Genomic DNA, 12,995 nt, shown 5'->3' on the forward strand with positions numbered 1-12,995 from the left:
TCTCTGTGTTGTGTTCTCGTTAAGTGAGTGTGCATCACGCTGTTGTACCATTTACGATGGGACTTTTTGTTTTATCGTGGATGTTCTTTCCTTTATTTTACACAAAGGCATTGTTGAAATATGAAAAACCAAATGTTCTGAATTTATTAAAAGACTAAATAAAATGCCAAAAAAACTAGAAGAGGTTGTGAGTGCCTGTGTCTTGTGTGTACAGTGCTGCCCGGGTTACATGAAACTCCGGAATGCTTACTGGCCAGTATGAGTGTAGAAATGCTCCTCAAACTCTCTGAGCACCTGGTGTAGCCGACGCTTTTCCAGCCTGGTCGTCCTGAGGTGATCCAGTAATTCAGACCTATGGCACAGTAAGAGGAGTATTCAAAGACAAACATAACACACATCCTCCATCTTTGGTGCTGAGCCAAAATGCAAATAAAAAAATCATGAAAAACAAACTTCAAGATTTGAAGCATTTTTAAGTGAGTAGCGAGCCTCCTGGTTTTTCCACTGTAAGGAGTATCCAGGAGTGTATTAACCTACCATTTTTGCAGAATGTTTGCGTACTATGACATGCCCAGAATAGATTAGTGACATTATGGTTCTTGTAGTTCACCATCCAGTATGTATTTGTTCATGTGATGAACACAAAGTGGATAACGTTACACCAAAATATGGCTTCACATCTTGAGGAAAGGCAGCCACTTAACGATACATATAGAATGTAATACTGGTGGTCTGCTGCCACAAAAAATACAGCAACTGACAGGAAAATAGCCAATGTTTACCAATATATGGCCGAAGCTGTGGCAATACATGTATTGACGGTGGTATGGTACTTGAAGGCTTTTCAGCTTTTTGCTAGATGGTAGTGTAGAGATCTGTTCTATCTAGCTGAGCACCCCCCCCCCCCCCAATTTATAAAATGTTTTGATAACATAACATTGATCCTCCCTACTGTAAATTCAATTGTTATGAGTTCAACCTAGTTTTGGAACCATGATATTGACATGATACTGACGTTGTACAACATGCTGTAGAATAAATTAGGCTTAACGTGGTAGTCAGGTTATTGGAACGCACGCCACACCTGGAGGCTTCGTGTAGTGTCGCCACAGCCACAACATGAGGCTGGAGACCTTTGACCTCCTCCAGTGGGGACACCAGCGGTGTGTTGGACACCTCGTGGAAAGGCAGATGAAGAGATTCGTCAGACGACAAACACTTGGTAGGCTTGGATGTGTGTGGCTGCTGTCTGGGGCTCCGCTGTCTCACACAGTCTTCATCAGAGCCCTCCTCTTCCTCCTGAAACAGACACACGGAATCACTTTAAGCCTTTACAGAACATTTCAAAGCCTTACTTAACCTGGAAAGTTAATTAAAAGCAGTTTTCAAAATAAAGGTCCCACTGTGAGTTACTTTCGACCTGTCTTGGTTGAGTCCTGTTGTTTACTGAGCAGGGCGTTATTCAGCATCTAAATCCTATGCGCTTAAATATATCTCAACTAGGAGCAGCAAACAACCAGGGGCCTATTTCACGAAAGCAGAATTAGGTGTTAGCGATGAATCGGGTTTCATGAAAGCTGAATTATCTTGCCAGATTAGTTTAGCCAGAGCACCCTGGATAAGTTTATCCATGACTCGATTTCACGAAAGAAAATATACGCAATCCTACCTTAGTTACCATGGAAATTTAGCTGTGAAGTTAGCCTGGTAGGGACCAGGCTAACAGCCAAGCTTACTTACTTAATTCAACACATGTGTTTGTATGTGGACTCATTTTAATGACCCTGCATTCAAATAAAATCTTCACCAATGTGTTTGTAAAAGTCTAGTAACACATCTCACAAAGACTGAAATGCAGTTTCCCTAGGAGAATTTTTGACAGCTGCTGAAAGTTGGGGTACCCACCATAACCTTATGCAGGGAAAAAAAATCTAAATTTAATTCTGTTTTAAGTAGCATGTGAGGGGTCAAACTAGGGTGTTTTTATGATTCTGAATCCATTGCAAGCATTTGTATTTTGCACCAAAACCACTCCTTGGGCTAAAAACAGCCCAATCTCAATGGGCTTTTTACACAAAAAGTATACCTGGAAAAGGATGGCTATGGCCGTTTTTAGCCCAAGGTGTGGTTTTGGTGCAAAACAAATGCTTGCAATGGATTCAGAATCATAAAAACACCCTAGTTTGACCCTTCACATGCTACTTAAAACAGAATAAAAATTAGATTTTTTCCCCCGCATAAGGTTATGGTGGGTACTTTCAGGAGCTGTCACAAATTCTCCTAGGGAAACTGCATTTCAGTCTTTGTGAGATGTGTTACTAGACACCTTTACAAACACGTTGGTGAAGAATGTTTTTGGTAAGGAATTTATCCCAAGATTATTTTAATATCCCCTGACTAGTAAGCCTGCAGAGCTGATCAACCAGGAGCTCCCCCTCCTCGCCACTGCTGTGGAGTCTGGCTCTCATGGTGAGTCACACACACCTACACACCTGTACGAATAAGATAACTGCAGTGGTGGAAGAAGTACTCAGATATTTTACTTAAGTAAAAGTAGCAATACCACAATATAAAAATTCTCTGTTACAAGCAAAAGGCCTGTGTTCAAAAGGTTACTTGAGTAAAAGTATCAAAATATGCTTAAAGTACCAAAAGTAAAAGTACTAATGTTTGAAAATAGCAGATCTACAAGCTCACAACGCGTCGCGATGCGACGCGTTGTGAGGCTTGTAGATCGGCTATTTTCAAATAGCCTAGGTATAAAATAGGGCTAAAGTGGTTAAAGCATGTTATATAATATAATAATGTATATCTCCAAAGTAACTAGTTACTAAAGTTTTCAAATTAATTTTGTTGAGTAAAAGTACAATATTTGCCTCTGAGATGTAATGGAGTAGAAGTAAGAGTATCGAAAATTGGAAATACTCCAGTAAAGTGAAAATGCCTCAAAATTGTACTTAAGTACAGTACTTGAGTACATGTACTTTGTTACTTTACACCACTGGATAATTGTGCAATGAGGAGTTTTATTTAACTGTGCTTGATTCGCTATATTCATTAGCCATCAATGGATGATATCAATTGGGAATAAGGTCATATCAATGGGGATAACAGAAGGTGATCACGTGTTTATCTGTAGATGGCGGTCGTTATCTGTAGCTAGCTGCACGGTTTAACTGCTTTAGTAAATCTGAGACTCCTTGGACCATGTCATTCACTCATCTCTCCATCGCAGCTCATTGCTCTCAGGAGAACCTGTTCCCCTGTCGTCAGCCTCCAGCACAGAGGTACGCCCAGGCAAGGATAACTTTTATTACAGTTTGTAAAAGTGACAGCTTCATGCTCATTGTCTGATGTGACTTTAAGGTTGAAATTTAAATCAGTGTGAATGCTAATGTGCACTTCATTATCATCATCAATGTATGATTATTTGTCTAATTGTTTGTTTTTAATGTCACCTTTTCTTCAATAAAGCCCTGCCAACTACATCATATGGCCTGTTCCTTGGAGGAGTTGATGAAAAAAGGAGTTTAGCTTGTTATTAATTCAGTTCCTACATTGACACAATAGTATATGAGAAAAGTCATACTAAACTCGTACTGTGTCATAAAAAATTAAGCCATACAATACTTTAGTATAAACAAAATGCCATACAGTCCTCGTCGTTAAAAAAAATACTTTGTTCTTGTCAGCCTAAATTGTTCACAGCACAGCTATCTATTTTTATATTTAATTATTGTTGTCAGGGTAACTGGTGTGGTTGTCATGGTTACTAACCATGTGTTTCAGAATGATTGGAGGGCGGAGTGTGTCATCAGTGGAGATCTGGCCCACCTGGATTGTCCTGTATAAAATAGGTGGCTGGACTTCACTCTTGTCCTCTCTCTCAACATGAAGCTCACTGGGAGCACTCCAGCCTTTTGGATTTTGGTTGTTAAAGGACAAGACCACTTTGGTAGAGGTTTGGGTTGTGTAGTTACCTTGACATGATGTAACTCCAAAGGTGAACAAGAAATCTAAAATAATTGCTCCATTGAATAGAAATTGATCATTCAAAATATGCTCCTCATTGACATTGTACGGTAAAACGGCTCTCAAAGTCACGCTTTTAGCACATAAACGAACACAAAGCTGATTCAGTCAATATAGAACCTCACCAAACCAAGTACCGTTTGTTTTTTTAATAAAAAATTTAACTTCCTGATGATTTTACTATTTGAAGATCCGAATCCTGGTCTGCGGATCCAGTCCGGGTTTTCTTTTTAATAAAAATGGCAAAATCAACAGGATGTTAGGGTTATTTAAAAAACGGGTTTGGTGATGTTTTATTTTGTCTGAATCAACTTTATTTGCGTTCGTTTGTGCTAAAATAGTGACTTTGAGAGCTGTTTCAGCATACAATTCAATTCAATGAGCATATTTTGAATTATCAATGGAGCAATTATTTTAGATTTCTTGCCCACCTTTGGAGATGCATCATGGCAAGGTAACTACACAATCCAAACGTCTACCAAGTGGTTTTTCCCTTTAAGCACTGTTAACCACCCCAGTATCCGTATTGTGGGGATAGCTTTAGCAGAAAATAGCCGATCGACAAGCTCACTGTTGTGAGCTTGTCGATCGGCTATTTTCTGCCAAAGCTTTCCCCACTAACACAAAACAGAAAATACACTAGTATTGAGCCCTGAGGGACACCGGTTAAGTTAGTTTTAATAAAATCATTTAAACATTCTTTGTTTGTGTGAGTTTCCTCATTTTGTTACAAACTCAGCCGTTTGCAACACTGTTTGCAATAAATACATTACATTTAAGTGGTTGGATTCAATTTACATAATTCGTTATCCCTGAGTCACTAGAATACCTCAAAACGAAGTATGGAGCTCGGCCTATAATTGATCATTGATTTGATTGATATGCTGCATGCCATGAGTGCAAAGTGGTATTTTCTTAAACTTAATTCAGCTAATCAAAGAGGATCTGTGGTCATAATACAGCACTGTTTGAGGAACTATAGTTGAACACTTTACAGACACTTGATTTAACACCAAAACTGCTATAGTTTTGATCATCTCAAACTAAGGAATTTATAAATGACAAAAAGGGTATGAATTTTTATGACATTACGAAACATCTCTGTTTGCTTTCAATGAAGGTGTAAATCTGGGTTCAGACTCAGAGTAAACGTTTTCTAATAGATGGTTTTAAACAACCTAAATCTCAGTTGTGTCATAACGAACCCTTTCCCTGATCATCAGAGGGTATATCTAGTAGATTCAGTCATTCTGTCAGGGGTAGAGGTGTTTGCTGTGGACTTTCATCTTTTGACCTGTCACCGCTCGCTTTAACTTTAAATATAACCTCAAAATCATAATAATTGTGAAAGGCCTGATGGTGCAAGAGAAAAGCATAGGCTCTATAAGCAGATGGTTGTGGGTTTGAATCTTGGTCAGGGAAGATCTCAATTTTCGGTCCTTTTAAAGCGAGAAGCATGGATGAAGCCCGCCTCGCTCCCTCCTCACGCTCTCTTTTAGCTCCGGTAGGAGAGGGAGGAGCATGGAGGGAGCCCACCTCCAGGGGGAGGAGCTTAAGAATCCGGTAGGAGAGGGAGGAGCATGGAGGGGGCCCACTCCCAGGGGGAGGAGCTTAAGAAATTTACATATTATGCATATTATTATTTATTTTTTTGTGATTTTATGGACGTTGTTTTTTTCAAATTAATTTGATTGATGTAATTATTTTTTTTATTGTTAAGTGTTTTTTTTTGTTGTTTAGTGTTTTTTTTCCCCATCACCAGTTTGTATTGACCACAGTTTCATTTCAGTTGTTTTACCCTTTCATTTTGTATTTAGTAGTTGTTTGAGTTGTTTTGAGTGAGATTTGAACCAGGAACCCTGGGATTATGAACCACGTATTTATCTTTTAAGCCACGCTGGCATGGAAGCTACAATTGGGAGCGTCATACTTAACCCACCTTTTAGAATTGAGATGGACAGTGAAAATATTCTTCAGGAGTTTTGAACCCCAAACCTTCTGCTATCAGACCCTGTACTTATCTCTTGAGCCACACAGGTATGAACAATTCGAATGAGAACGTAATACTTAAACCACCTTTTAGAATTTAGATGGACAGTGAAAATGTTCTTCAGGAGCTTTGAATCCTATACCTTCTGCTTTCAGACCCTGTACTTATCTCTTGAGCCACACAGGTATGGACAATTCGAATGAGAACGTAATACTTAAACCACCTCTTAGAATTTAGATGGACAGTGAAAATGTCCTCCAGGAGTTTCGAACTCTAGACCTTCAGTTTATAACCCCCAGAGTTTTCTCTTAAGCCGTGGTGGCATGAAAGATGCAACTGAGAACGTAATACTTAACCCACCTTTTCAGGATTTAGATGGACAATGAAGATGTTCTGTGGGAGCTTTGAATCCTAAATCTTACGTTTATAAACCCTGGAATTATCTCTTGAGCGACGCTGGCATGGAAAATGCATGGGAGGACGTAATACTTAACCCACCTTTTAGAATTAGGATGGACAGTGAAAATGTTCTTCAGGAGCTTTGAACCTTAAAATCTTTGATTCATAAACAGTGACACATCTCTTGAGCCACAGAGACATGAAGCATTCAGATGGGAGGGAAATACTTATCCTTTTAGAATGTAGATGCAAAGCATATCTCTACATTGTGGTATTGATATTTTCACTTAAACCCTCTATTCTTAGTAAAGTTGCAACTTTACTTGGACCGCTTGCCTTTTTCCTGTCTACACCAAATCTCTTCACTAAAAATAGTTAATCTACAAGCTCACAACACGTCGTCGACACGTTGTGAGCTTGTAACTCTGTTAATTTTGACAAATGTTCGCCCCGAGAATAGGGATGCTGGGGTTTACTTCTTCCACCACTGCTGAAGAGCATTCAAGACAGTAGACAACTAAGAAACAGTGGTGGAAAAAGTACTCACATTTCTTAAGTAAAAGTATCACTACCCTAAAGTAAAAGTCAGGAATTCAAAAGTATTGGCATCAAAATGTACTTAAAGTGCAGAAGTCCCATTTCAAGTTTTCAAAATGTATCAAAATCTTTTGAAAATAGCAGATCTACAAGCTCACAATGCGTCGTGATTTGTGAGCTTGTAATCTGCTATTTTCAAATGGTCAAACATAATGTTGAACAATTCTTTAGTGTGTATTTTTTTGAGAATTGAGACATATTTATTTTAAGCATTTTATTATTTGGTGTTTTTTTCACCCTTTATTTCCTTTTTCCCATTGTTTATTAATTTGACAGACCTGTTAATGTGTTTTTTTCATGGTTTGATTCCATGGCAATTTTAGTATTTTATTGAGGCATTTGAACCAGCTTTTTTAATCACACCAGTTAGATTTCACAGTTGTTTGTTGAGTTTGAGCTTTGAACCTAGAACCTTCGGTTTATAAACCCCTGACATTATGTCTTGTGCCACGCTGGCACAGAAAATGCAAGTGAGAACGAAATACTTAACCTAGTAGAATTTAGATGGAGAATGAAAGTGTGCCTAAAAATATTACTTTATTTTCAAATATAAAATCAAAATAGATTTTATTAGCATTATCTCTAGATGTATTTTTTTGCCAGATTTTGTCACATTGAGCGGGACATAATGCAGAGAAAACATGTTTTCTAAAAATCATCATGTAAAAAAAAACATTTCATTTCACTGCAACAGTAACTGAATTCTGTTTTGTGTTGAGCTATTATAGTAACTCAGGGATAACTAATCATGTAAATTGAATGCAACCGTTTCCATTTCATGTATTTATTGCAACAAACACCAATCAAGAATTAAATACAAAAACACACAGCTGTGCTGTGAACAATTTAGGCAAATAAGAATAAAGTATTATGGCATAGTATAACTTTATTTTTTAACAGTACTGTATGGCATTTTGTTTAAACTAGAGTATTGCATGACTTCATTTTCTATGACATAGTACAGTATGACTTTTTTGTATACTATTCCCATGTCAATGAAGGATCTGAACTACAAAACAAGCTGAACTCCTTTTTGCATCAACTCCTCCAAGGAACTCAAACAATGATGGAATGTGATGTAGATGGCAGGATTTTACTGAAGAGAAGGTGAAATTAAAAACAAACAATTAGGCAAATAAACATACATGAAATGAGTAATAACATTTACAGAAAACAAAGTTAAGTACACACAACTATTTTCTCTTAACTCTCTAATCTTAGCAAAGTCTACCCATTTGCAGCATACATGGGCTCCAAATACGATCACTTCGTCGCATATGATCATTACTAAGGTGTTTTAACTAAATATTTACTTACTGACAATGCCAGGAGAAACAAACAAGTGATCAAAAGGCATTTCTGAGCTCAGTCTCACCACATGTTCTCAATCAACCTAACACCCTGCTTCCTGGAACTGACATGTGACCACCTCACAAAAGATTCCTGGAGATAACATGAAACCACCACACAAAACTTCAATTCTCGGGGCTAATGGCCTAGTGGTTAAAGCGGGTACCAAATATAGGCTCTGATGCCGCCTGACAGAGAGTCCTGGGTTTGATTCCCGAGCCTAACTGACCTTTGCTGCATGTTACGCTTTCCCAATTCCCTGTCAAATCTTCGTATCAATAAAGGCAGAAAAGCTAATAAATAATACAATTAAATCAACCAATATCCAATCTTGCTAAAAATAAAAGTCAGTTTGACATCATTTCAACTGACATGTGATGTGCTCACTGGGTAGTCTAGTCTCTGGTTTGAACTAGCCTACCAACCCAACTTGTACAAGAGGCATGTGTGTTCTATGTTGTTCTCTTCAATGAAATATTAGGTAGGTTACAAACCTGGAAAAACATCTGAGGTTTGAACTGCCAACCTCCGCTATGAAAGGCTACATGTCTTAACACTGCCCCACTGTTTTGTCCAGCTTCCATGCACTTCAGTGAAAGATTAGAGCCAAGTACAACATTTGAAAAAATATCTTAGTCCAAGGTTTTAGCTGCCAACATCTGCTACGAGAGGCTCATATCTTACCACTGCACCACTGTGTTTGGTATTTTGTCTGTTGTCTTACATGCTCTTCAGTGAAAGATTAGAACCAGCTATAAACTTGGCCAAAACATCTCCAAGGTTTGAACCCCCAACCTTTGCAATACCTGCCCGCTGTATATTTTGTCTATTGTCTTTCATGCTCCTCAGTGAAAGATTAGAACCAGCTACAAACGATGCAACCAAAGAAAATATTAAGCATCTAAAGTTGTGTTCTAAATATGTAAACATTTGATATCAAAACATTCACAAGGTACACAGTAATGAGTCCAAATCACCACCTTGATTTGGCAGGGTTACCCTTTCAATCCCTATAACAAAGGGAGGTCCATAGGGTGATCAAGTTTCTACATCAAATATTGCTATGGTGTTCAGTTGTGTGTTTAACTCTTTTTGTCTTGCCCATATAAGGCTTCTCACAAGGGCAGGTAATCAGATAATGGACTCCTTTGAGTTGTGCTTGTGATAACTTCTTTAATAAAAATGTGGTGCACATGAGCCATATCTATAGTTGCCATCTGGTATAGGGCATGTGCAATGAGATTGTTGAGAGTTTATGTATTTATTTGTTTGTTTATTTACAACGTTGTAAATGAATACATTTTTGGACAAATAGAAGTATATCACTGAGGGAGATTTTGTGCAGCAATTAAATGAAATCACTTTTTAAATCAACCTCTGAGGCTCAATCTTAGAGAATCCCTGAAAGTGGAACTCAAAGAGATACTGATAATAGCAAATAGCAAAAAGCTGGTATATAACAAGGTGACCAAAAATGAAGATATCCGATGTCAAACCCATCTACAAAAATAGAGTGATATGAAATTCTTCATTGATACCCAGGTATTGAGTTGCTCTTCTCAATATCAAAGTTGGCTTCATGGCAAATGTCTGTAACGTGGCAATGGGGACCACTGGACAGAATATAGAACGAATCTTTAAATAAGAGGTACAGTTGTTGTTGTTGTTGTTTTTCTTGTCTCTCTACTCTCAGCTGTAACTGTCCTGTTTCATACTGCTGTTACTGCTTCGACACCTGAATTTCCCCACAGGGCTCAATAAAGGTTATTTTACCTTTATAAGAGAGAGAACTCTCACACAGGAAGATTCTGATTTAGTCTATACCACACTTTGAAATGTGAGTGTATCGCAAACTGCTAGACCGATCAGCGTCACATTTCTTGTGCACACTGCTAGCAAGCCAAGCCAAGGAATTCCATTCCCAAATATTTTCCTAATTGGTCAACAACAGCTATGCTATCTTTGTGAATTAATAACTTCAGACCTATAATTACAATTACAACATGCAGAGGCAGGGAGGGAGAGAGAGACAAAGACAGAGAGACACAGTGTGCCGTCACTCCGTCAGACTAACAACCAACACACATTTATGAACATGACATTCTACCTCAAAAGCCCTAAATTACTAAAGACTTAATGTCCACGACTCCACGCACACTCAACTCAATCCCACGAGAGAACGATGGAGAGCGTTTGATGTACACTACAGTACATGAAGACAAGAGACCAGTGTTGTTACAAATATGTTTGTCTATTTAGTGCAGCGTTTCTCATCACACTTGCGGCTTCGTTTTGTGGCTCATATACCGTAAAACAATATGGGTTTTTGTGTTACAAAAGCTGTAACTTACTGTACTGCAATAGGTAAGTCCTGTTACGCTGAAATTATTATTGTCCAACAGATAGCAGCATACTGAAATTACATCAAAGAACAGAGGCTATGTAACACTGGCATAGCCACAGGTGTGCCATGGAGAGTGCCATGGAGTTCTTATTGATTGGTAGTTTAGGGTGAAGGGGGACCTACAAGTACAGCTGGGGAAATATCTGGTGGTCTAAGCAGAAGGACTGTATATTGACTGATGAATGATTTTCGTAACATTACCGTTTAGTTTGGCATAGGATATGGCTGTAAAGCAGTCTGGCTGTATTCATGAATAAATGTCACTGGACATTTCTCCCTTGTGTAGGAGAACTCTACAATGTAATCAATAGACCTACTGTATTACACTGGTATTTTGTATATTTTAGAAAATAATAAAACACAATAAACATAAATAATTAATACACACACACACACACACACACACACACACACACACACACACACACACACACACACACACACACACACACACACACACACACACACACACACACACACACACACACACACACACACACACACACACACACAAAAGCTTCTGTTGTAGAGAAAATGTTTATGTGGCAATGCTTCTGTTTTAGAGAAAATCTGATCTGGCAGAACACAGCTTTTCTGACGCACACTGGGGGAAGGAATTGCTGCTATGTAACAGCAAGGAATCATGTTATAGCAGAGAAAACAGAGATAAGCGACATGGTGCAATGTGTGTGTGCGTGTGCGTGTGCGTGCGTGTGTGCGTGTGTGTGTGTGTGTGCATCCACTTAATTCAAAAGGATTAATTTTGGGAGGAGCTGTGTTTGGATTGGTCACCACTTCATGGACAGAGGGGAGGATGTTTTTCAAGCACTGATGTCAATTTTGGCAGAAAAACAAATGGACTGGTCAAAACTTGTGTCGGTGGGTAGTGGTACTGATCTCCAAGTATGATGAAGTGTAGCATTAGTAGGCTAATATATACAGTATATTTTTGTGAAGCACTTGCCTCCTGGCAGAGTCTTTTTCTTATTCTTCAGCGTTTATTAAGGGTGAATCAGAATTTATTTTATAGGTCCCTGGAGATTCTTGTTTTGTGTGTTTGTTGTGTTTACTCACTATTGTGGTGATGACTGGCGTAGTTGTGGAAGCTAGCAGCAGCTGTTTGAGAAGACGGTACCGATCATACAGAGGCTTCATAAGCGTCCGCTCCTGTCTGGTGCTCTGTATACACACACACATGTGCGTGCGCGCGCACACACACACACACACACACACACACACACACACACACACACACACACACACACACATACACACACACACGCAAAGAAACCACTTTAAGACCAAATAGTGGAGAATAAACGTCAAGAAAATAATCCTGCTCAACACATGAAGTCAAGTAAGCTATGTGTAATACACATGATGTAGTGGATTACATATGACATTAACATATACTGTATGACAGACAGACAGGTCTGTCAGGTAAAGACAATGTCCCAGGTCTTACCGGTCGGCCGTGCACACTCTCAAAGTAGAGCAAACACTTTTGCAGGCTGGTCTTCTCCAGGGCCATCTGTGAGTGGGACATCTCCTGGAGTATGAGAGCATACAGAGCTTCACTGAAAGGAAGTCAGCCACGCGAGCACGAGCCCCACAACGGGGGCGCGCACCGGAAATTGCAGATGTACAGTGTGTGTGTGTGTGTGTGTGTGTGTGTGTGTGTGTGTGTGTGTGTGTGTGTGTGCGTGCGTGCGTGCGTGCGATTTAACTACCTTGATGTTATCTGGCAGGCCGAGCTCTTGCCGTCTGTCCCTCAGCCTGTTGTTCAGCATGAGGACTGTGTCCTCCAGGCTGGGCCTGCTGTTCCTGCTGATGTGGTGTGGCTCTGTGGGACTCAGTGGAGCCCCCTGATGGTCTCCACAGGAGTTGTAGGAGCCCCTGTGCTCCCTGAGTGCACCTTCTGTAGACTGTCTTATCTTCATGTCTGGAGGGGAAGAGAGACGCACGGTACTGGAATCACGCTTCTGGTTTAAGAATATCATGCTATCTTCCACGTGATACTAAGGAGGTTCTTTGGGGCTGTCTAGAAGCAAATTCATACGTAAAAAGACTACTTAATCACACAACCATTTTCACTTGAAAGTATGTTTATATATATTATAATATTTTTGTTATTATGTCAAAAGGGTCAACAAAGTCACACAAGTCTTGCACCGTTTGTTTTCCTGGTCATACTTGAGCATATCCACAAAGATTAGTTTTTCT

At 39.2% G+C, this 12,995-nt stretch overlaps 1 protein-coding gene across 3 annotated transcripts in view; it reads right to left on the bottom strand.

The window, feature by feature from the left end:
* LOC308101066 (protein FAM13A-like) overlaps positions 1-12,995 on the bottom strand; it is a 49,466-nt gene that overhangs the window by 551 nt on the left and 35,920 nt on the right. For 2 of the 3 annotated variants that reach the window (XM_080450376.1, XM_080450374.1), the window contains exons 15-19: positions 12,503-12,714; positions 12,238-12,321; positions 11,847-11,951; positions 1,085-1,299; positions 251-352 (exon numbers count right to left, since the gene is read on the bottom strand). In XM_080450376.1, coding sequence (XP_080306502.1) covers positions 251-352; positions 1,085-1,299; positions 11,847-11,951; positions 12,238-12,321; positions 12,503-12,714 — 718 coding nt within the window. Of the gene's footprint in view, positions 1-250; positions 353-1,084; positions 1,300-7,806; positions 8,115-11,846; positions 11,952-12,237; positions 12,322-12,502; positions 12,715-12,995 lie in introns of those variants that run through there. The other variant, XM_080450375.1, reaches the window with a different exon arrangement.

The sequence above is a fragment of the Gymnoscopelus braueri genome (genome assembly GCF_963280865.1).
Source record: "Gymnoscopelus braueri genome assembly, chromosome: 14".
NCBI classification, from domain to species: domain Eukaryota; kingdom Metazoa; phylum Chordata; class Actinopteri; order Myctophiformes; family Myctophidae; genus Gymnoscopelus; species Gymnoscopelus braueri.